General features: G+C 45.2%; 2 protein-coding genes across 2 annotated transcripts in view; one reads left to right on the top strand and one right to left on the bottom strand.

Annotated features, from left to right (window-relative positions):
* Wdr43 (WD repeat domain 43) overlaps nucleotides 1-1,846 on the bottom strand; it is a 41,496-nt gene extending 39,650 nt beyond the window's left edge. The window contains exon 1 of the mRNA XM_075954955.1: nucleotides 1,577-1,846. Coding sequence (XP_075811070.1) covers nucleotides 1,577-1,801 — 225 coding nt within the window. The 5' untranslated portion in view covers nucleotides 1,802-1,846. The remainder of the gene's footprint in view (nucleotides 1-1,576) is intronic.
* Nucleotides 1,847-5,691: 3,845 nt separating this feature from the next.
* Nucleotides 5,692-16,806, top strand: LOC142839263 (glucokinase regulatory protein-like). The gene is made up of 4 exons (XM_075955253.1): nucleotides 5,692-5,733; nucleotides 14,724-14,873; nucleotides 15,803-15,937; nucleotides 16,507-16,806. Exons 1-4 carry the CDS (start codon nucleotides 5,692-5,694, stop codon nucleotides 16,642-16,644), a joined length of 465 nt encoding a protein of 154 aa, XP_075811368.1. The 3' UTR covers nucleotides 16,645-16,806.
* The last annotated feature ends 7,592 nt before the right edge of the window (nucleotides 16,807-24,398 follow it).

Here is a 24,398-nt window from a genome sequence, read left to right as displayed (position 1 = left end):
GCTTTATTGAAGTTGCTTGCTTTTACGCATCTTGGAGGGCTAACTATACAAACATAAGATACTAAAGAAAAGAATACTGCCCGGCGGTGGTGGCACTCGCCTTTAATCCCAGCACTGGGAGGCAGAGGCAGGCGGATCTCTGTGAGTTCAAGGCCAGCCTGGTCTATAAGAGCTAGTTTTAGGATAGGCTCCACAGCTACAGAGAAACCCTGTCTAAAGATACTAATACTGATAATAATTAACACCGCACTTGAAACAACGTCCACTAAGTGATTCTGCACTTTAAATACTACTCTATGAAGTGGGTTTGACTGATGGAGGGAACAAACAGCACAATCAGAACAGAGGCTGGGCTCGGGCTTCACAGCCTGGGACTAAGCGCTTTGCTAACCACTGCTCTGTGTTTCTCTGAGTGTTAGTACTCAACCGTTTACAGCACTGTTAAAATTACAAAGAAAACCTTATAAAGAAAGAGTACTGCAATTCTGATAATGACAGTCATGTAGCTTTTTCACAAGTCTGATTATGTTTGACTTATAGGGCCTGATAAGTGCTCTTTGTCACCAAGACAAACTGGAAATGTAGCTTAAAACCTGACAAATAGCTAAATCTACTCAACAGAATTACCACAAGTGAGCTACATGCCCAACCGACGTTCAAGCCGAAGATGGAAAGGTCTGTTCTCTCTGGTGAGCTATCCCAAACACTAACTTTGAAACTTTTACACCGGTGACAGCAAGCGCCACAGGATACTTTCCCGTTCGGAGCACACCGAAGTCTACCTCCTGCCTCACTGCAAGAACACGTGCGCGTTCATCTGACAGTGAACAGCATTTACCTGTCAGCGAAAAGGACTCCCTACTAGACAGATTCCCAACTACGGGGAAAATCACTGGGACGAGAATCATACACATTAAAAACCAAGCGGTTCTACTACTTCATTACTTCACTTTGCCTCTGCATCCTATGAAGGCCTCAGGATGAGCGGGGAGTGTTAGAAAGGGGGAACCGAGCACAAGTTTGAAGCAGCTGAGAGTGGAAGGAAGCTAGGAAAGTGACGAGTATGCGGGAGAAGCCCACAACCTAGAGGCAGAAGAGAACACGTGTTGAACACGCATCCGAGTAAAGGGGCTCCCGGAAGGGAAACGGGACTTGTACATTCCAAGTGCCCAAAGCAAGAACCAATACCCCAGGTCTGGGATGCGGAAGGAGACCGCCCCGAGGTACTTAGAGAGTGGATCTGATGAGGACACGCCGGGGAGCCCAGGCCTGGAAGTGAGAAGCCGCCCCTGGGGTAGTGGGGGGGCAAGGGCTTCGCTGAATATGGCGGCCCGGCTAAAGCCGGGCGCAGACCTCATGGAGAACGCGGGATCGGGCCGCATCCTCTGATCGCCCCCTCGGGACAGGCCGCACTCACGGCCGCGGAGCGGAGCTCAGGGGCGCCGCCGTCCGCTCCGCGCTTCCTCGCCCCGGGCGGCCCGGGCCACGCGCGACGTGCTGCCACGCGCCGCCCAGCCCGGGACGCCGCAGCCCGGCTGGGAGGGCGCCCTCCCCGCCGCCGTCCCGCTCGCTTTACCTTGGCCTGCAGCCGCGCTGGCGCCCAGGCCAGGCAGGTGCAGGTACCGCTGAGGTGCGCGGAAGGCACGTACTCCTGGTGCAGCCGGTTGTTGGCTGTCTCCCACACCCGCAAGTGGCCGTCGCTAGAGGCTAAAGCGAAGTAGGCCTGCCCGTCCGGCGAGAAGGCACAGGGGACCCCCGCCGGGGCCAAGGGGTCGCAGCTACCGCCGCCACCGGCCGCCATTGCTGCTCTGGCTCCGCGGCAGCCACGTGTTCGCCCATGCGCAGGCGCACCGGGGCGGGGCGGGGCCTGAAGGGAGGAAGTAGGGCGGAGGGAACGCTGGGAGCCTGGGGAGTGGCTGCTCGTGACGCATTAGAGCTTTGAGCGGGGCCCACCCTGTATACGGTGGCTCGGAGAGGCCCATCTTAAACTACTGTGAGAAGGACGCGAGACTGGAGAATTACGTACTGCAGAACAAGGCCCTTCTTTTAAAGATGTTATGTAAATGACTAGACAAAATGTTTAAAGGAAATATTAACTTACATCTCCAAGATTGTAACAACTTTTTTCATATTCTTTTAATCTCTTTAAGGATATAGTCATGTGCTCACAGTAATTATCCAAGCATAGAACTATCAAACCAAAAGTCGGGGCTTGGAGAAGAAAGATGCCTGTTTTGGCTATATTAACATACAGATGCTATAGGAAACGAAGGGAAGTCGAGTTGAACGTGAATCAAGAAGCAGTGCATGGCGGCACACGCCTTTAATCCTAGAGTTTGGGATGCAGAGAAGTCAGATCTCTGAGTTTGAAACTACCTTGGTCTACAAGTCAAGCTCCAGGACAGCCAGAGCTACACAGAGAAAGCCTGTTTTAAAACCAGACTCCAAAAAGAATGTTACTAAATAAGAGATTTTATGGGCTGGAGAGATGACTCCGTGGTTAAGAGCACCTCCTACTTGTCTACAGGTCCGGAGTTCAATTCCCAGCAACCACATGGTGGCTTACAACCATCTGTAATGAGATCTGGTGCCCTCTTCTGGCCTGCGGGCATGCATGTAGTTAACTAAAGTGTACACAATAAGTTTTTAAAAAGGGAGAGAATTTAATGCCAAGCTAAGAGAGCAATTAGAGAATATGGATTCTACAAAGTTGATTGAGAAGAGGTATCAGTGAAACGCGGTAAAAGCCAAAGAGTGAGATCCCCTGAAAACCTGGGCGTTTCAGAAGCAAAGCATGATAAAGCCATGTCAGAGGCTGAAAGATAATACCTGAGAACCATTATGCCCAAATCCCAGAGTACCCACAAAACAACCAGGAGACCAAGTCCTGTATGTAAAAGCAAAGAGCCTTTACTCTTACACAAGTTTGAAAACTCGGTCTCTCCATGTGTCCAACATATTGGAGTGATCAGAGAGCCCCAAGCTCAGAGTTGGGTTTTTACAGTAGCAAAGGTGGGGGTGAGGGATTTCTAAGGTTTCAGACCTCTGATTAGCTGAGATTTGTCTAGGGGTGTCCTGGTGAAAAGCGATGGGTGTGTGCTGGCAGGTGATCCCATCTACAATTGTTGGAACATTAAGAATTTCCTTTGGTAGCTGGGCGGTGGTGGCACACGCCTTTAATCCCAGCACTCGGAAGGCAGAGGCAGGCAGATCTCTGGGAGTTCGAGGCTAGCCTGGTCTACAAGAGCTAGTTCCAGGACAGGCTTTGTCCAAAGCTACAGAGAAACCCTGTCTCGAAAAACCAAAAAAAAAAAAAAAGAATTTCCTTTGGATGGTCTGTTCCTGGATAGTGCCAGGCAGTCTCAGTTTGGGGTCTTTATAGGAATCAGGTATTGCCTCAGGGTAAACTACTGAGACCTCGGGCCTCTATTGTTCTTGTCATGGCTGAGTCCTACAAGAACCTATGGACTTTGCTGTGGAATAATCTTCTTGTGCAATGTAAAGATTTGTCACTCAAATTAGTTTAATAAAACGCTGATTGGCCAGTAGCCAGGCAGGAAGTATAGGTGCGGTGATCAGACTAAGGATGATGTGAAAGAGAAGGGTGAGGTCAGGAGTTACAGCCAGATGCAGAAGGAGCAAGAGATGAACGTGCCATGCTAATAATGGTACTGCTTCGTGGCTAAACATAGATAAGAATTATGAGTTAATTTAAGTGTAAGAGTTAGCTACTAATAAACCTGAGCTACTGGCTGAACATTTGTAATTAATGTAAGCCTCTCTGTTAAGGTTACCTGGAACTGACAGGCGGGAGAGAAGCGTCCATTTACAGGACTTTGCAAGACCCAAGGTTGTCGGTTATAAAGGAGCAGAGAGGAGTCTGCATTAAAAGACCTAAGACAGCTACCAGTAAACACTATTGTATGTGGTAAGGTAGAAACTATCAGTATTATCAATTTCTTAAATAGGAAAACTGAAGTATTGTAGCTCAGATGGAAAGAGAACCTTTCAGTTAGGAGCCAAGGAATACCTCCAAACCATTGTAAGCACAGCAGTTTACAGCCCTGTTCCAGAGAAAGGTTTCCCCAATGAAACAACAGGGGAGGGTTTCCCCAGCAAAGTTGTTACAGTTCTGCTCAGGTGCCATGGAATGTAACAACTCTGCTTTGCTATGTGAAGGTTTTACTGCTAAAGTGTTACAGTTCCATTCTAGAGAAATGCTCCACTCCATTCTAGAGAAAGAAGACCTCACCCAAACCTCATTCACAAAGTTTATTGGGAGGGAAGAATCCAGTGGATAAGATTTCCCACCACCTCAGAAAGCTAAGGAATGGGCTGGAACCAGCAGTCAAAGTCACGATTTTAATCGTAGCCATATTGTTTAGCAAATCAAAGACTGGTGTGGTGAGAAAAAGAGAGATACAGTAACAATAGTTTCAGATGAAAAAGCCTCTAAATAGTTTGCAGTGTGTTTAAAAATATATGTAGGAGGCTGGAGAGATGGCTCAGTGGTTAAGAGCACTGACTGCTCTTCCAGAGGTCCTGAGTTCAATTCCCAACAACCACGTGGTGGCTCACAACCACCTATAATGATTTCTAGTGCCCCCTTCTGTAGGCTTGAGAAAAGAAAAAGAAGTGCTTAAAAGAAAAAAGAAAAAAAGAGTAGTAGTTGGGTATAGTGGCACACACCTTTAATCCCAAAACTTGAGAGGCAGACAGATCTCTGTGAGCTTAAGGTGTGGTGGCACACACCTTTAATCCCAGCACGTGGGAGGCAGAGGCAGGCAGATCTCTGTGAGTTCAAGAACAGCCTGGTCTACAGAAGGAGTTCCAGGACAGCCAAAGATAGACAGAAAAAAAAACTGTCTCAAAAAGCCAAAAATTAAAAATAAAAGAAATAGAGCTTAAAAATAAAGCCACATAAAGATGAAAAACACAGAGAGAGTCTGGATACTATATATTATTGTGTTGTCTTTGAATTACATGACTGCTGAGGAAGGAGCAACCGCTACTAAAAGACATTTGATTATAAATGCTGCTGAATTAATTCAACATATATATTTTGAAAATGCCTTGACTTTAAAATATAAGTCAAAAGGTATGTTAGTTTGAAGAAGAGGTTTTGCTTTTATTTCCACAGGAAATGAGAGGCTGTGGATTCATTCTGAGTTAAAAAAAAATTAGGTTTGATCAAGGAAGACCCCCAATAGGAGTGGATGGCCCAGATGTCTGAGTTCTACATCTAGAACACATTCAAGACTGCTGCCTGAGATGATCAAGCCTCCAAGGATACTCCAGTCAGGACTTGCTCATAATTCTAAATATTCTTTAGGCCCCCATAAGATTAACTGCACCCCCAATCATCAGGAAGTAGCCTGGAAAAAATACACCCACATTCCTAAAAAATGGACTATGGATATTTTCCTTTGTTTAGAATATTGGTTACAAGTTATTATGAATAATGGTCCAACAAAAAGCTAAACAAGTGATATTAGATTTAGAGTTCTTGTTTGAAAAGGGGGAGAGTGCTGTGGAACATGGTCTTTTATCCTGTCACTTGTATTATATTTAATAAAGTGCTGATTGGCCAGTAGCCAGGCAAGAAGTATAGGTGAAGCAACCAGGCAGGAAGTAGAGATGGGGAAATGAGAACAGGAGAATTCTGGGAAGAGAAAAGCTCATTCTGCAATCATGACACAGAGGAAGCAAGATGTGACTGCCTCGCCAAATGAGGTATTGAGCCATGTGGCTACAATAAACAAAAATTGTGTGCTGGGGGAGCACATTCTGTTCCTTCAGCCAATAGCTTTTAAGATACCAGCCCATTTGAGCATGGTCTCTTATACTGTAAAGGCAGTGGGAACCCTGTGCCCGTTCTCTTGCCTATGCTCCCACTTCCGGCTGCTAGACTTTTTTCCTGTTTGCACAGAGGGCTGTTGTCTAGGACAGTGATCTGTAAGTTTTCCCCTTAAATAAATAACCCTTTTATTATTCATAATTCTGAACTGGTGTGGGATTGTTTTGTGACTTACATCATCAATTATGGACTAATATAAGTTATAAGAGTTAGGGGCTGGAAAGATGGCTCAGTGGTTAAGAGCATTGCCTGCTCTTCCAAAGGTCCTGAGTTCAATTCCCGGCAACCACATGGTGGCTCACAACCATCTGTAATGAGGTCTGGTGCCCTCTTCTGGCCTGTAGACATACACACAGACAGAATATTGTATACATAATAAATAAATAAATAAATAAATAAATAAATAAATAAATAAATAAATATTTTTTAAAAAAGTTATAAGAGTTAATAAGAAGCCTGAGTTAATAGGCCAAATGGTTTATTTTTTTTATTGATAAAAGAAGAATAAAGGAAAAAAAACAAATTTCCACCTCCTCCCAGCCTCCCCTTTCCCTCCCCCTCCTCCCACTCTTCTCCCCCTCCTCCCACTCTTCTCCCCCTCCTCCCACCCCTCTCCCCTTCTCCCCACTCCTCTCCCCCTCCCTCTCCAGTCCAAAGAGCAGTCAGGGTTCCCTGCCCTGTGGTAAGTCCTAGGTCCTCCCCCCTCCGTCCATATCTAGGAAGGTGAACATCCAAACTGGCTAGGCTCCCACCAAGCCAGCAGATTGCGTAGGATCAAAACTGCGTGCCATTGTCCTTGGCGTCTCATCAGCCCTCATTGTTCGTCATGATCAGAGAGTTCAGTTTTATCCCATGCTTTTCTTGGTAATAGTCCAGCTGGCCTTGGTGAGCTCCCAGTAGATCAGCTCCACTGTCTCAGTGGGTGGGTGCACCCCTCGTGTTCCCGACTTCTTTGCTCATGTTCGCCCTCCTTCTGCTCCTCATTGGGACCTTGGGAGCTCAGTCCAGTGCTCCAGTGTGGGTCTCTGTCTCTATCTCCATCCATCGCCAGATGAAAGTTCTAAGATGATATGCAAGATATTCGTCAGTATTGCGCTAGGATGGGGTCATTTCAGGTTCCCTATCCTCAGCTGCCCAAGGAACTAACTGGGGACCTCAGCTTGGGCACCTGGGAGCCCCTCTAGGGTCAATTCTCCTGCCCACCCTAAAGTGGGTCCCTTAACTTAGAATTGTGGTTCCGTGTTCCCCTATCCAACCTTCCTTTATCCCGCTCCTCCTGTTTCCCCAAGTCCCCCCTCCTTCCCTTCTACCTTTTCTCTCCCCATCTCCCCTTACACCCTTCCCACCCCACCCCCAAGATCCCACTTTTCTCCCCTGCAATTTTGTCTACTTCCCTTATCCAAGAGGATAACGATATGTTTTTCCTTGTGTTCACCTTCTTACTTAGCTTCATTAGGTTCGCCAATTGTAGATTCTGTGACCCCTATTTATGGCTAGAAACCAATTATGAGTGAGTACATCCCATGTTCTTCTTTTTGGGTCTGGGATACCTCACTCAGGATAGTGTTTTCTATTTCCATCCATTTGCATGCAAAATTCGAGAAGTCATTGTTTTTTACCGCAGCGTAGTACTCTAGTGTGTATATATTCCATACTTTCTTCATCCATTCTTCCATTGAAGGGCATCTAGGTTGTTTCCAGGTTCTGGCTATTACAAATAATACTGCTATGAACATAGTTGAACAAATGCTTTTGACATGTGATAGAGCATCTCTTGGGTAAATTCCCAAGAGTGGTATTGCTGGGTCCAGGGGTAGGTTGATCCCGAATTTCCTGAGAAACCGAAACACTGACTTCCACAGTGGTTGCACAAGATTGCATTCCCACCAGCAATGGATGAGTGTACCCCTTCCTCCACAGCCTCTCCAGCAAAGGCTATCCTTGGTGTTTTTGACTTTAGCCATTCTGACAGGTGTAAGATGGTATCTCAAAGTTGTTTTGATTTGCATTTCCCTGATTGCTAAGGAAATTGAGCACGACCTTAAGTATCTTTTGGCCATTTGAACTTCTTCTGTTGAGAATTCTCTGTTCAGTTCAGTGCCCCATTTTTTAATTGGGTTAATTAGCATTTTAAAGTCTAGTTTCTTGAGTTCTCTATATATTTTGGAGATCAGACCTTTGTCTGTTGCGGGGTTGGTGAAGATCTTCTCCCAGTCAGTAGGTTGCCTTTGTGTCTTAGTGACAGTGTCCTTTGCTTTACAGAAGCTTCTCAGTTTTAGTAGGTCCCATTTATTCAATGTTGCCCTTAATGTCTGTGCTTCTGGGGTTATACCTAAGAAGCGATCACCTGTGCCCATCTGTTGTAGGGTATTTCCCACTTTCTCTTCTATCAGGTTCAGTGTTTTCGGGCTGATAATGAGGTCTTTAATCCATTTGGACTTGAGTTTTGTGCACGGTGATAGATATGGGTCTATTTTCATTCTTCTACAGGTTGACATCCAGTTGTGCCAGCACCATTTGTTGAAGATGCTTTCTTTCTTCCATTGTATACTTTTAGCTCCTTTATCGAAAATGAGGTGTTCATAGGTTTGTGGGGTAAAATCCGGGTCTTCTATACGATTCCATTGGTCGACTTCTCTGTTTTTATGCCAGTACCACCCTGTTTTCATTACTGTAGCTCTGTAATAGAGTTTGAAGTCAGGGATGGTAATGCCTCCAGAAGATCCTTTATTGTATAGGATTGTTTTGGCTATCCTGGGTTTTTTGTTTTTCCATATAAAGTTGATTATTGTCCTCTCCAGATCTGTGAAGAATTTTGATGGGATCTTGATGGGGATTGCATTGAATCTATAAATTGCCTTTGGTAGAATTGCCATTTTTACTATGTTGATCCTCCCAATCCAAGAGCAAGGGATGTCCATCCATTTTTTGGTATCCTCATCAATTTCTTTCTTCAATGCCTTAAAGTTCTTGTCAAATAGATCTTTCACTTCCTTGGTTAGATTTACCCCAAGATATTTTATGCTGTTTGTGGCTATCGTGAATGGAGAAGCTTCTCTGATTTCCCTCTCTGCTTCCATATCCTTTGTGTATAAGAGGGTGACTGATTTTTTGGAGTTGATCTTGTATCCTGCCACATTACTAAAGCTGTTTATCAGCTGTAAAAGTTCTTTGGTGGAGTTTTGGGGGTCGCTTATGTACACTATCATATCATCTGCGAATAACGAAAGTTTAACTTCTTCCTTTCCAATTCGAATCCCCTTGATCCCATTATGTTGTCTTATTGCTATTGCTAGAACTTCCAGCACTATATTGAAGAGGTATGGCGAAAGTGGACAGCCTTGTCGTGTTCCTGAGTTAAGCGGGATGGCTTTGAGTTTCTCTCCGTTTAATTTGATGTTAGCTGTCGGCTTGCTACTCACAGAGATCCGCCTGTCTCTGCCTCCTGAGTACTGGAATTAAAGGTATGCACCACCACCTCCCGGCTTTTTTTTTTTAAATTTGTTTATTTTTATTTGCATTGGTGTTTTGCCTGCATGTGTGTCTGTGTGAGGGTGTCAGATCTTGGAGTTAGGGACAGTAGTGAGCTGCCATGTGGGAGCTGGGAGTTGAACCTGGAAGAGCAGTCAGTGCTCTTGCCCACTGAGCCATCTCTCCAGCCCCTCTTTATTCATCATTTAACTCTATCTTTGTAATCCTTACTCCCTCTTGCTTTCTCTTACACGTCTGACAGAACTGCAACTGGGCAAAGTCTAGCTCTCCACCCACAAACACCTGAAAGGAGCTAGGGAGAAGCCACTACTACTGGGACTTCTGCTCACTTTCAGTTCACAATTCCTAACTTTACTTGAGAGGTCAATATTTCCAGGTTAGGAAATAGTTGTTCCCTTGGCCAGACTGTGATGGCCCATGCCTTAATTCCTAGTACTCGGGAGGCAGAGACAGATGGATCTCTGTAAGTTCAAGGCCAGCATTGTTCCCTCATACAACTGTTGCCATAATTGTGAGATACTAACTCACAACTTCCCTTACCTCACACCTCCTTCTACACCCTTGTTCTCACCATCCATCTTTTCTGCAGGTGACCCTGCTTCCTATTTCCTAAGGAAACAGAAGCAGTCAACAAAGAATTGTCACAGGCTCCCAGAAACACCAAACTGCCCCAGTTCCAAAGGCCAGCCTCCCCTTCAGTTCTAGGTTATATCTCCTGCCTGCCTAACTCCAGATGTCACTTAATTGAAAAAGTCTTCCCTTTCCTTGCTAGCATCAATTTTTACCTCTTAACTTCCTCACTATCAACATAAACGTTCTATTATTTCTCCCTTAAAATAATATTCCCTGCTAGATGTGGTGCACGACTTTAATCCCAGCACTTGGGAGGCAGAGACAGGTGGATCTCTGAGTTTAAGGCCAGCCTAGTCTACAGAGTGAGTTCCAGAACAGTGAGGGCTACACGGGGAAACCCTGTCTTGAAAAGAAAATAGGTAGATGGATGATGGATGGATAGATAGATAGATAGATAGATAGATAGATAATTAGATAGATAGTTTTTAATTTTTCTTTCAAAACAAAAGTATTTTTTAGAAACTAACCATTGTTACTTTCTTTCCAGGCAAAGGAGCTTTCACACATGCCCCTCTGAAACTAGAGCGGACACAAGAACCCCCATACAATGTAAATGTGTATCATCATTACCATCCTCCATAACCTCACATGCCCCCCGCCTTCTAATTTTGTGTCTTTGTCTTTAATCTTCCTCATTTCCCCCCACTCACTGACATGGTTCCTTGGGGCTCTTCTTTCTCTATAAAGCTTTGCCACCATCCGTGTGCTCCAACATTTGTCCTTCCCTTGAACTTAAAACTTGTATATTCAATTCCCTATCCACCATCTTCCCGTGGATATGGTGGTGAATTGGGTGTCACCAAAAAGGCTGTGTCTGAGTTCCAATTCTGTTCACTGTAGATGTTGCCTTATTTGGAAATAAGACTTTGCCTTTGTAACCTGGTTAAGGATCTCAAGATGGCATTATCCTGAAGTAGACTCTAAATCCAGTGACTGGCATCATTCTAAGAAAAACCTGGAAGATAGAGAGAGATACACATAACAAGGATGGCCACACAAAGACAGGCAAAACCAGGTATGAAGGCACATATCTTTAATTCCAGCAGAGATGGGTGGATCTCTGTGAATTTGAGACCTGCCTGGTCCACATAGAGAATTCCAGGACAGCTACACAGAGAGACCCTTTCAAAAAAGAAGAAGGAGGAGGAGGAGGAAGAAGAAGAAGAGGAGGAGAAGGAATGAAAGCATAAGTCACAAACAATCCCACACTAGTTTTGAATTATGATTAATAGAATGGTTACTTATTTAAGGGGGAAAAACTTACAGATCACCGTCCCAGACAACAGCCCTCTGCACAATCAGGAAGGGAGCCTAGTTGCCAGAAGTGGAGCCGGAAGCCAGAACACTAGCAGAGGGGAGTGGCCTCTTTTTTAAAGGGACAGAGACAACGCCCCAATGGGCTGGTATCTCAGTGGCTATTGGCTGAAGGAGCAGAAGGAGCTCCTGCAACAGAGGAACGAAAGGAAGGGGGTATGGGGGCAGGGGGGGAGCAGTGTGTGGAGGCCCAAAAATGTGCGTCTGTTTTTTTTAACCTTCTCTGAAGGTCAGAGCTTGTTTAATGTTGTTGACAACAAGTGCGGCCTAGGGTGTGGTTATTTGGTTTTTGACATTAAGATGACCCATACAGGTAGATCCACTCCACCCTGACCAACGGTCAGGATATTTGAGTATATTTTTGCTTCTTTTTTTGAACTAGGAGGTTTGACCTTGAGAGTGGCTTAATTAAGACATCCTTAACTTTACTTTTATGTATTATTTTTAACGTGTCTGAGTATTATACTTGCATGTATGTGTGTACACCATGTGTGCACGATGCCAATGGAGGCCTGAAGGGGGTGTCAGACCCCCTGGAACTGGAGTTACAGATCGTTGTCAGCTATCATGTGGGTGACAGGAACTGAACTTGGGTTCTCTGGAAAAGCAGTCAAGGCTCTTAACTACTGAGTCATCTCTCCAGATCCCTTTCCTTCCCTTCTTTCTTTTTTTCTTTCTTTTTCCCCTTTGGAATGGATCTAAAGCTTTGATAGGCAAGCATAGGGCAGATAACAACTGTCAGTAGCTCCATTTTCAGAGGATTGGATGCCCTCTTCTGGCCCCTGAGTTCACTGCATACACGTGGTACACAGAGACACATGTCAGCAAAGTACCCATACATGTTAAAAATACAAGTAAATAGATTAAAAAAAATAAAGTAGACTGTTATACCTGAAAATTGTGAGGAGAAAGGCCAAATCCACAATTATCTAATTAAAGCAAAGTTTAATAAATATTGGCCAGAAAGATGGACACTGGCCAGGTCCATAACCAGAATTCCCAGAGAATGGTGATGAATTAGGTTAATCAGGTGCTCATAAAGGCAAAATCCACAAAGTTACTACGTCCAATCAGGGGAAAGAACACCTCCTGAGCACTTCCTGCAGGTGCAACTCCTGCTGGCCTTGTGATCAAGCACATCCTGAGCAGTTGGGGCGACCAGTTTTGTTTACTGAAGCGAAAACACAACAGCCCAGCATTCCAGGAAGTTATCTGTCCTTGGGCAAGTGAAGCTTACAAACATTAGCTCTCTCAATAATATGATCAAAAACAAGAAAGATTGTTAAAGGCTGTTCTCATCAAACAAATGATCTGCGCTTAGGTGTCCAGCATCATTTTTTCCCCCCGTGATATTTATTGAGCTCTACATTTTTCTCTGCTCCTCTCCCTGCCTCTCCCCTCCCCTTTCAGTCCTCCCCCAAAGTCTCCATGTTCCCAATTTACTCAGGAGATCTTGTCTTTTTCTACTTTCTACTTCCCATGTAGATTAGATCTATGTAAGTCTCTTAGTGTCCTCATTGTTGTCTAAGTTCTCTGGGATTGTGATTTGTAGGCTGGCTTTCTTTGCTTTATGTTTAAAAACCACCTATGAGTGAGCACATGTGATAATTGTCTTTCTGGGTCTGGGTTACCTCACTCAAAATAATGTTTTCTAGCTCCATCCATTTTCCTGCAAAATTCAATCTGTCGTATTTTTTTCTGCTGTGTAGTACTCCATTGTTTAAATGTACCACATTTTCCTTATCCATTCTTCAATCGAGGGGCATTTAGGTTGTTTTCAGGTTCTGGCTATGACAAACAAAGCTGCTATGAACATAGTTTGATGTGGGAGTGTCATATATCAATTTGTTGATTTCATTGGTTAAGCAATAAAGAAACTGCTTGGCCCTCATAGGTTAAAACATAGGTGGGCAGAGAAAACAGAACAGAAGGCTGGGAGAAAGAAGCTGAGTCAGAGAGTCGCCATGATTCTCCCACTCCAGGCAGACGCAGGTTAAGATCTTTCCTGGTAAGCCAGCTCGTGGGCTACACAGATTAATAGAAATGGGTTAGGTCAATATGTAAGAGCTAGCCAATAAGAGGCTGGAACTAATGGGGCCAGGCAGTGTTTAAAAGAATACAGTTTCCGTGTAATTATTTCGGGTAAAGCTAGCCGTGCGAGCAGCCGGGTGGCGGGACACAGCCCAGCCCCGCTGCTCTTATTTCAACAATAGTTGAGCACATGTCCTTGTGGCACGATTGAACATCCTTTGGATATATACCCAAAAGTGGTATTATTGGGTCTTGAGGAAGGTTGTTTCCTAATTTTCTGAGAAATCGCACACTGACATCCAAAGGGGTTGTACCAGCTTGCATTCCCACCAGCAATACAGAAGTGTTCCCTTTTCCCCACAACCTCTCCAGCATAAGTTGTCATCAGTGTTTTTGATCTTGGCCATTCTTACAGGTGTAAGATGGAATCTCAGAGTTGTTTTGATTTGCATTTCTCTGATGACTAAGGATGTTGAACATTTCCTTAAGTGTCTTTCAGCCATTTTAGGTTTCTCTGTTGAGAGTTCTCTGTCTAGGTTTGTACTCCATTTTTTTTATTGGATTTTTTGGTGTCCAATTTCTTGAGTTCTTTGTGTATTTTGGATATCAGCCCTCTGTCTGATGTGAAGTTAGTGAAGATCTTTTCCCATTCTGTAGGCTGTTGTTTTGTCTTGTTGACCGTGTCCTTTGCTTTACAGAAGCTTTTCAGTTTCAGGAGGTCCCATTTAGTAATTGTTTCTCTCACTGTGCTGCTCGGGTTCTATTTAGGAAGTGGTTCCCTGTGCCAATGCATTCAAGTGTACTTCCCACTTTCTCTTCTATATGGTTCAGTGTGGCTGGATTTATGTTGAGGTCTTTGATCCATTTGGACTTGAGTTTTGTACATGGTAATAGATATGGGTCTATTTTCATTTTTCTACATGTTGATATCCAGTTATTCCAGCACCACTTGTTAAATATGCTTTCTTTTTTCCATTTGATATTTTTTGCTTCTTTATCAAATATCAGGTGTTCGAAGATGTATAGATTGATATCCGGGTCTTCTATTCAGTTCCATTGGTCCTCCTGTCTGTTCTTATGCCAGTATCAGACTGTTTTCAGTACTGTAGCTTCGTTTTTTAAAAAAATTTTATTTATTCATATTTTAATGATGAGTACATCATTAAATGTCATACAATGTTAGAAGAGGGCATCGGATTATGAGCCACTACGTAGTTCCTGGGAATTGCGCTCTGGACCTATGGAAAAGCAGCCAGTGCTCTTTCCCAGGGCCATCTTTCTCTTCAGCCCTGAGGTGGCTGCTGTCTTAGCCCAGGTTTTCTGTTCTAATATGGCTCTCTCACCCGCTGCTCTCCCGGCCCCTAACTTCCAGCGCTCCCGTGTGTCTGTATTTCAGAAGTTCCAGCGTGAGCTAAGCACCAAGTGGGTGTTGAATACAGTGAGTACCAGGGCCCACGTGCTGCTGGGGAAGACCCTACAGAACCACATGCTGAACCTCCGCATCGCCAACTCCAAGCTCTTTTGGAGGGCACTGGCCATGTTGCAGGTGGGAGCGTGACAGGAGACCCCCAAACCCAGACTGCCGTAGAAGGTGGATTTCTTCAATGTTGGGGAGGGGTGTAGGGTTGAGTGCTAGGTTTTCACAGGTGTGTCTTTCTTGGGCATATCATCCTGTCCTCATTGCATGCACACAAAGGTGCATCAGTGTGACACTGTAACTCCCAGTGGGCAGTCTTTAGCTTTCAAGGTGCAATAGAAACCCAACTAGTAGCCGGGCAGTGGTGGCACACGCCTTTAATCCCAGCACTCGGGAGGCAGAGGCAGGTAGGTGTCTATGAGTTCGAGGCCAGCCTGGTCTACAAAAGTGAGTTCCAGGACTTAGAATAGAATAGTTCTAAGACAGTAACCTCAGTGGGAAGGAATATTTCTGTTACTCATGACACTGCTAGCATCTGGCAGAGGGCTCTTGTTGCCTTGTCTTGGGTCATGTGCACAACTTTGAACCAATCACTGCCCTCCAGGGAGAAAGGGCACCTGCTCATCTGCTTTGTGTGTACTTTCAAGAAGCTGGTGGGGCAGGAGGGCTTGATTATATCCACGGTCTCAGAATGGAGACCAACAGTTATCCAGGAAAAGAAAGGGGCTAATGCCCAAATGGAGAGAGAATGGATGCTGGGCAGAGATCATGATGGACGGCCTTGAAGGTTGCTATCCTTTATCATCGATCTATGTGGGGTCGTTGGATCAGTTGTAAATCTCACCAACTTCCCATTCATTAACTCCTTTAACTCAGTTTTCCTTTACACTTTGTGATTATGGGGTTGCCAGGAGAGACAAACTCTCCACAGTGTCTTCAGCCAGTCTTCAGGATCCTAGCTGCCCCGCCCCCCCTTCTCCAATTGCTTTCTTCTGTGACACTATTCTCAGTTCTCCTTGCCCTCCACCCCAACACCGACCTTCCTACTACTCCCACAGGGGTTCTCTGGACAGTCCAAGGCTCGCTGCATCGAGAGCCTCCTCCAAGCAATCCATTTTCCTCAACCACTGTCAGATGATGTCCGGGCTGCTCCCATCTCCCACCACGTCCAGGTTGCCCACGAGAAGGAAAAGGTATCCTTTCTTTCCCCTTTGCTGGCCACTCCACAAACACTTTCTGAGGATCTTAAACATCTTAGGAACTTGGTGTGACACTAGATTTACAAAGTTCAGAGATCCGTGCCACGCGGAGCTCCCATTTGAAGGGGTAGGTGGATGGGGTGGGGGTGGGGTGAGGAGGCATGACAGTGGCAGAAACTACAGAGGCAAAAAGGATACCAACAAAACGGCTTCTGTTCTGCCTTGGAGGGGCATCAAGAAGGACTGAGAGAAGGGTCTTGGCACAGGAATTTTCCCGCTTAAGTGAAGGTTTTTTGTTTTTTTGTTTTTCGAGACAGGGCTTCTCTGTAACTTTGGAGCCTGTCCTGGCACTCGCTCTGTAGACCAGGCTGGCCTCGAACTCAGAGATCCACCTGCCTCTGCCTCCCGAGTGCTGGGATTAAAGGCACGTGCCACCACAGACCGGCCACCTTCCTATTCTTTTACCCAACCTAACTAACTCCTGTGCCCAATTCTTGTCTCCTCCAGGGTTCTTTCTCAAATGACCTTACCTTTTCTTCAGCTCGCCCTGCCCCTTCCCACAGGTGACCCCCACAGCCTTGCTGAGCCTTTTACAATGCTGCTCCATCACAGAGGCTAAGGCACGCCTGGCTGCAGCTCCTTCCATCTGCGAGGTTATCAGGAGCGCCCTCTCTGGGCCGGGTCAGAAGCGCACCACCTGAGCCCTTGGGGACCCAACAGCCTATAGTGCAGTAAATAGATGTTTCTGGGACCGTGAAGAGGCTCTGCCATCGGTCCAGTCCCATGAAGACTTGTGCCAGCGATACACGTGGTGGTGGGACAAACCCAATTTCTGGGGGTGGGGGTGGGGGCATTAACAGCCCGGGATCGGGGAAGAGTCACTGGCATCTTCTGATCTCAGAAATAAAACTGATTGTCTTGTTTTGGAACCTAACCTTGCCAAAAGTCAGTATCAGACTCAGCACACACAACACGGAAGTGGTGGCACCAGGTCATTCCGGGCAAGGAGAAGCCGTGTTTCAGCTATTATCCGCTAGAGAAAGACAATCCCGATGAGACAAGAGCCTTCTGACTAGAGTGAATGCCATACCCCCTCAGAGACCAGAGAGCAGAGGGTTTTGACGGCACCCTCTCCTTGTCAATGCAAGAAAGAGCAAAGGAACTCTGGCTGTGCTGGGGACCCTTTGGTGGTGGGACCCTACTAACACTAGAAACTTGTCTGCGCAGTTTTAGACTTCAGCAATCACGGTTTTGATAAATCAAAGACACCTGGACTCATACCAAACGCAGTCTTGAGTACCTCCAGCCAAGGCTCTTACTGAAGAGATCTGGCTCCCTCTTGTGGCAGAGAAATAGCCAGTTAAGAGATCTCCCCCCTCCACACACACACACACCTCCCCTTCCGAGAGAATTATTTTGGGATATGACTGGGGAAGTCAAGAATCAAGGAAACTCTTGGAACAAATAAGATTAAAGTGAAGCAAATAAAACCTGAGAATGTTTTGAAGGCTTACAATGTTACGTTGCTAGGGTTCAGCCTTGTCTTGGGTTCAGGTCCTGAGGCGGGAAAGGGACATCGGCCATGGAAAAGGAAACTTCTGACCACCAAGTGGGCTGCGCTCAAGTGGCCCCGAATAGCTCAGGCTGTCTTTATTTATACACACCAGAATTTTCCTTACCAGGGTTATGTGAACAACTTTATTATTGACTTCTATTTTTATTTATTTATTATTTTAATTCATTTATTTATTAAAGATTTCTGTCTCCTCCCCACCACCGCCTCCCATTTCCCTCCCCTCCCCTGATCAAGTCCCCCTCCCTCATCAGCCCGAAGAGCAATCAGGGTTCCCTGACCTGTGGGAAGTTCAAGGACCACCCACCTCCATCCAGGTCTAGTAAGGTGAGCATCCGGGTGAGCCTAGGCAGTTTGACTTCTATTTTTGACTTTAAGAAATACATCACAATTGAAGGAATACATTGTGAAAACCCCCATTGTTCCCCTTCATGCTTCCCCAAATACACCATCCCATCCGCTACAATACCTTACTCTAGACACAGAGTTCAGCATTTTTGCAGGCCTTAACTAAACATTGAGCCAGACACAGCCTGCTCTCCTGGCACACATGACAGCTGCTTGCAGTTACGAAGTTAAAAGTAACAGACATAGGAACAGTGCTTTAAGGACAATATTCAAACCCAGACATTGGTTCATGTCTGCAAGGTGTATTTTTATACAGTTCTTTTTCCTACAAGAGGGCCCCACGTCTCGATCTCTCTGTAGAAGGCAGACTTTTATAAGTCGCTCTTCCCATCTCTCTATACCATGCGTCTCCCACCAATGTAAGCTCCCGTGCATGGTAAGGATGGATCTCTCCATCCCATAGTTTGCATTGTCTGTTTCCTCTTGGCGCATACCAGATCCTACCAATGCTTCTATGTGTGATGTCCAGGGAACTTACTCTCAAAAGTTGGCACTGTGTGAATCCCTAAGGCTTTCCCCCATTCTGTGTACACATGCCTCACTCCCCTTTCTAGAACCGTGAGACAGAGTGAGCGTTCAAAGTGTTGTTCTCTCATGCGTACCTGTTTCTATCAAATCAGAAAAGTTCCCAGGATTGAGCGTTGTAGTAAGCAATTCCAGAGAAGAGATTTGAGAAGCGTTAGCCCCCTGTTGAATATTAGGGGAAAATATTTAAAAAAGAGCAAAATTTCCAGGAGAAATTACAGCTGTTGCACGTGTGGCTGACAGAGTAAAACTAAAAACCACCCGAAGAATCACCAAAATAATGAGAGAGAAAAAAACCTGCAAGCTGCCTGAATTTTGCAAATTCCTACCCTGGTCTTGCCGAGTAAGAGTCTGTTTCCACAGGTGCCTTGCCCTGAGGAAGCTCGTAGAACAGGGAGTCTTATGCTGATCCGAGACTAGGCTGCACAGCTCCCAGCATGTGGAGTGAACAACAGAGAGTTGGGAACTTCTTAGGGGATTCTGGGCTCTAGGTATAGCTAAAGCAGTTCGGAGATAGGCTAGAACTGAGTAAGGTGTGGTGGTGCATTATGTAATCCCTTCATCTGAGAGGGGCAGTAGGAGATTGTGAATTGGAGGCTTCATATTAAGAGCGCTCTCTCTCTCTCTCTCTCTCTCTCTCTCTCTCTCTCTCTCTCTCTCTCTCTCTCTCTCTCTCTCTCCCAAAGAATTATCCAGAGACGGATGGGCTACAACTTGTCTCCAAATAACTAGCACGCTTTGGAGAAAGCAAACATCTGAGAGGAGAGGAAAACAACCAGAGAAGGCAGCGGTGATCCCGAAATGATGACAGAAAGTTGACCACTGGATTGAAGAAGAGAAAAGCAAATGACCTCTTGGGTATCATTTGCTGGATCAAAGCCAAGAGGATTTGGCTTAGGAGGCAGTTGGATACTGACTGTACATGAAGTCTAATATACTAAAAATGGAACTCCATTCGTCCAGGTCAGCTAGCTGTTATTTTCACAACGTCGGTGGTGCTGGGTTTAGGCAGCCTTGTATAGGTCTTGAGTATGTTAAAGAGTCTGTAAGGTCAAAGAAGGGAATTTGAACCAGGTAGGGGATGAAAGTACCAACCTGGTTCCATGTATGGGCTCACAAACACAGCAAAATGCCCAGTATCCTATCTAAATTCAAGGCAGATTAGATCCTGGATCTAATCTTAGATCCATTTTGGATTAAACACATGGATTAGATCCTAGTGTTGTGAGGACAGACATTATATATGGAATCCTTTATGGGAGAGGGAAGAACGGGTCCCTTTGTTAGTTAGTGGCTGAGGGTTACAGAGTGAGAGAAAGACACAGGAAGATGAGCTCTGGTTTATAGGGTCCCCGAACTCCAGAATGATGGGACATATTAAAGACAAGCAGGCAGAAGAGCTTCTCACAGCTAAAGCTGGAAAAACTGAGCAACAAAATGAATAACAATAGTATCGAGTCATAATACAAAGTACAAAAGAAATATACATGCATCCATGCCAATAAATATAAATGGACAAATAGAATCTGGTAAGAGGGAGACACATCTTTCTTACTCATGAATTTCAAATACTATGTGTAGTGTTATAGTATTCTTCCAGGAGATGGAACTTAATCATGCCAGCTCCCGTACCCCCAATAGGCCTTAGATTTATAGATTTGCCCCTTCCAGAAGCAAAGTAGGAGCAAAAGAAAATAATAACTTCAAGTAGAGAAATGTGGCATGCACTACCCTACAAAGTACTTGAGACCAGTATCACAAGTTAATAACATGTCGCTCTTGGAGTGCTGGAATAAGAAGGAAATGCCACAGCTGTGTATTCTCCACTTCCACCCCACCCCACCAACATAATCTCAGTCTAAGCATACAGGGAACATCACAGAGACACAAATTTAGGGCTGTTCTTCTTCTATTATTGGCACAGTGGTTGAGCACTGGTGGAGCCCTCAGAGGACTCTGGGGTTTGGTCTCCAGCAACATGGTACTATGGGTTGGATCCTGAGAATCAGTGGGAAAACATGACATCCAAGTGAAGGCTGAGGCTCAGTTAATAGTAAATACGCCAGTGTTTTTATTTTATTTTTTGAGATAGGATTTATGTAGCTCAAGTTTGCTTTGAATTTGCAGTATAGCCAAGGATAACCTTAGATTCTGGATCCTCCTGCCTTCACCTTCCAGGTTTATCTCATGGCGTTGACAAGTGTACTAAAGTTTTATAAGATATTTAGAGTGGGGCTGGCGTCGGGCAGTGTTGGCGCACACCTTTAATCCCAGTACCCAGGAGGTAGACGCAGTCGGATCTCTGTGAGTTCAAAGCCAGCCCAGTCTACAGAGTGAGTTCCAGGACAGCCAGCACTGTTACACAGAGAAACCCTGTCCCAAATAGCAACAACAAAAACTAAAGTAAGCAAGCAAGCAAACAAACAAACAAACAAACAAACAAAAGAGTAAGATTGGAGAGATGGTTCAGTGGTTAAGATCACTGGCTGCTCTTGCAGAGGACCTGGGTTGAGTCCTAGCACCCACATGGTCACTCACAACTGTCTGTAACTTCAGTTCCAGGAGATCTGATGTCCTCTTCTGACTCTCTTGGGCACACATGTGGTACACAGACATATATGGAGGCAAAATATCCATATACATAAAATAAATTTTAAAAAAGGTGTTAAGGCTAGAGGAGCAAGGGTAAATGGGTTTACTATACATTTATTACAGCTTTTGTGATTACTCTAAAATAAAAAGTAGAATTCCTGCCAGGCAGTGGTAGTGCATTATTTAATCCCAGCACTCGGATACAGAGGCAGGAGGATCCCTGAGTTCAAAACCAGCCTGGTTCTACAGAGAGTTTTAGAGTGGGCAGGGCTATACAAAACGAACAAACAAAGAGCCGCAGTCCTGACTATAATAGCATGTTATGCATGGGAAAGGCTAAATGAGTTTAAATGATCTAAGAACCCTGAATCATGCATAATAGAATAAATGTTTGATGATTTAACACTCTGATCAGTGTGTATAGCACACTGAAAAAATACCCAGGGCTGGTGCGATGACTCAGCAGGTAAAGGCCCTGACTTCCAAGCCTGCTGACCTGAGTTTGATTCTCAGAAGGGGAGAGCGCAGGGATGAAGAGCTGGCTCAGTGGTTGAGAGCACTTCTTGTTCTTGCAGAGGACCTAGGTTCCCAGGGCCCACAGGCAGCTCACAACCATCTCAAACTCCAGTTCCCAGATATTTGATGCCCCTTTCTGACCTCCTTGGGCACCAGGCACACATGTGGTACAGACACATACAGGCAGACAAAACACATAAAAAGAACTAAATCTAAAAAATATATATTTGGAAATAAGGAGAGAGTTGACTTTATCAAGTTGCCTTCTGACCTCCGTATGTAGGAGTCAAGCCACAGTCAAGAATTCACACCTCTCTCTCTCTCTCTCTCTCTCTCTCTCTCTCTCTCTCTCTCTCTCTCTGACACACACACACACACACACACACACACACACACCTCTCTCTCTCTCTCTCTCTCTCTCTCTCTCTCTCTCTCTCTCTCTCACACACACACACACACACACACACACACTAAAGAGACAAGTGATAAATGTGATTTGTAAAAAGGCATTCACTAGGGGTAGCTTAGTAGTCGGGTCCTTGGCCAGCGTGTATGGGTCCCTGGTCTGAAACTCTCAGCACTGGTGGAAAAGATATTTCCTAAAGGCATATAAAGGTTTCCTATGCTGCTACCTAGTCCTTCAGCACAGCTACTTTCCTGTGACAAAGTGACATGAAAGCAGCCATAGACACTATGCAAGTGGGCCGAATGGACATATAGAGACTGGCTAAGCAATTAAGAAAGAGAGGATATCTTTTCTGTACAGACTAGGAGGTTACTTGATCAAGAAAAGAAGTTTATTTTGGTTCCGAGTTGAAGCAGTGTTGAAAGGCCACATCTGGTGACTTTTTGCTGGTGAAGTCTAGATGTGGAACAGAGAGAGTTGTCACATGGCAAGAGATAGGGAACACATGTGTGTACGTATTCCATTTTCATCTCTTCCCCTTCTAAGGTTAGCAGTCTTTGGCCATGGGGGCTCCGCTTGCTTAATTTTATGCTTAATCTCCCCTGAAAGGCCCCATTTTTAAACACCATAGTTGAAGTCAGGCTAGTGGTACTTAGGTTGCCCTTCCAGCACTGGGATGGTGGGGGCAGAAAGACCAAGAAGTTCAGGGCCCGACCTAGGCCCTCTGCGTGCGTGTGACCGTTGTGTAGCTTGGTATGTTTGTAAGGCTCCTAGCAGTGAGATCAGGACCTGGCCCTGGCCCTTAGCTGGCTTTTGGGGACCCGTTCTCCATGCTGGATTACCTTTCCCAGCCTTTATGCAGGGGGAAGAGCTCAGTGCTACCTCAACTTGATGTGCTATACTTTGTTCAAGCCCATGGGAGGCCTTCCCTTTCTGGAGAAGGAGTGGTTGGAAAAGGGGGTAGAAGGGAGTTGCAGGGGACGGGATGGGAGTGGAGGAAAGAAGGGAAGGGAAACTGTGGTTAATATGTAAAATAAATTTTAAAAAATTTAAAATAAAATTTAAAAAAGGAAGAAGTTCAAGACCAGCATTGGCTACATAGAGAATTTGAGGCCCAATTGGGTCCTGTATCAAAAATGTTAAGTAAAAATATTAGATAAAATAGTAAACATTATTTTATTTAATAATTAACAGCTATTTATGTAGTTGAATTAAGTTCCTACTCTCTTAATGCCTCACTTGGGATAAAATTTCCCCCCCTGGCTGGGCAGTGGTGGCACACACCTTTAATCCCAGCACTTGGGAGGCAGAGGCAGGCGGATCTCTGTGAGTTCGAGGCCAGCCTGGTCTAGAAGAGCTAGTTCCAGGACAGGAACCAAAAAGCTACGGAGAAACCCTGTCTCGAAAAAAAAAATTCCCCCCCTGAACCCTCAAGGGACATGCTGACATCATAATGTAAATGACAGGGCCTAAAAGCTCCTTGTTAGGCTGGAGGTGGCCCAGAGGTGGGGAATGAAGGCTGCTCTTGCAGAGACTCAAGTTCAGTACCCAGCACCCATATTGTGTGGTCCTCAAACACCTGTCCCTGCAGATTCCCTCTCGGCCCCTCTCCATAGCACCTGCACTCATACGTGCATACGCATACACACACAATTTAAAATAGTAAGAAAAGCAAATCTTTAAGGGTTCCTGTTGAACTGCACACAAATGTTTTAAGAACCCGAAGGGATATTTCATTGCTAATTATTTCCCAGGACTCCAGTATGGTTTACCCCTGGTGTACATACATCCATGCTATGTAGCTAGCACCTGCCCGGTGCTCAGGGTACAGGGCAGAGTTCTTGATGATTAAAATCCTTGTAGGGTTGCACAGCGCTTCATAAAGCACACACTCCATATTTATTTATTCTTTTTTAGTGGGCTTCCCAAGAATATTAATTGCGCTGCCCCTATAGACGGAAGACCCTGTGGGGAAAAGACCTAGTCTCCTAAAACGGTGCCTACTAGGCAGTAGTCCATTAGTGTTCTAGAGGAAGAAAAGCATTTTCTTTACCAACGATCACATCAATCTTGTTTGCACTGCCTTGACTCTAGGGAAGATGGAGTGATGGGTGGTATAATGACTGATCTGGGCAATGAGACCGTCGATCCTCTCTTAAGGCCGCTGCTCAGAGTGATGTGTGTCGGGGCAACAGCAACTAGGAAATATGGAGACCTGCAAACCTAGAAAACCAAGCACCTCCAAGTCCCTGAGGGATCCCACTTGATCTATCCCAGCTCTCTTAGATTCCACTTGGGGCTGTGTTCTAACCTGCAGTTTGCAATTTATGGCTATAGACCCAGTCCAAACTTGACAGTGACCAGTGACCGGCTCCAAAGAAAATGTGAGTCAGAACAAGTCATTTGGGAAGACCTTTGAAAGTCTGCCTCATCAC

Source organism: Microtus pennsylvanicus, chromosome 21 (genome assembly GCF_037038515.1).
Source record: "Microtus pennsylvanicus isolate mMicPen1 chromosome 21, mMicPen1.hap1, whole genome shotgun sequence".
Lineage (NCBI taxonomy): Eukaryota > Metazoa > Chordata > Mammalia > Rodentia > Cricetidae > Microtus > Microtus pennsylvanicus.
This window is presented reverse-complemented; position numbering and strand designations above follow the sequence as displayed.

Bases quoted from the DNA above. Each gene is read 5' to 3' on its own strand.
- LOC142839263 (XM_075955253.1), top strand. From the start codon at position 5,692: ATGACACAGAGGAAGCAAGATGTGACTGCCTCGCCAAATGAG. The intron at 14,874-15,802 runs GTGGGAGCGTGA...CTACTCCCACAG, and splicing joins GGGCACTGGCCATGTTGCAG to GGGTTCTCTGGACAGTCCAA. The intron at 15,938-16,506 runs GTATCCTTTCTT...CCCTTCCCACAG, and splicing joins TTGCCCACGAGAAGGAAAAG to GTGACCCCCACAGCCTTGCT.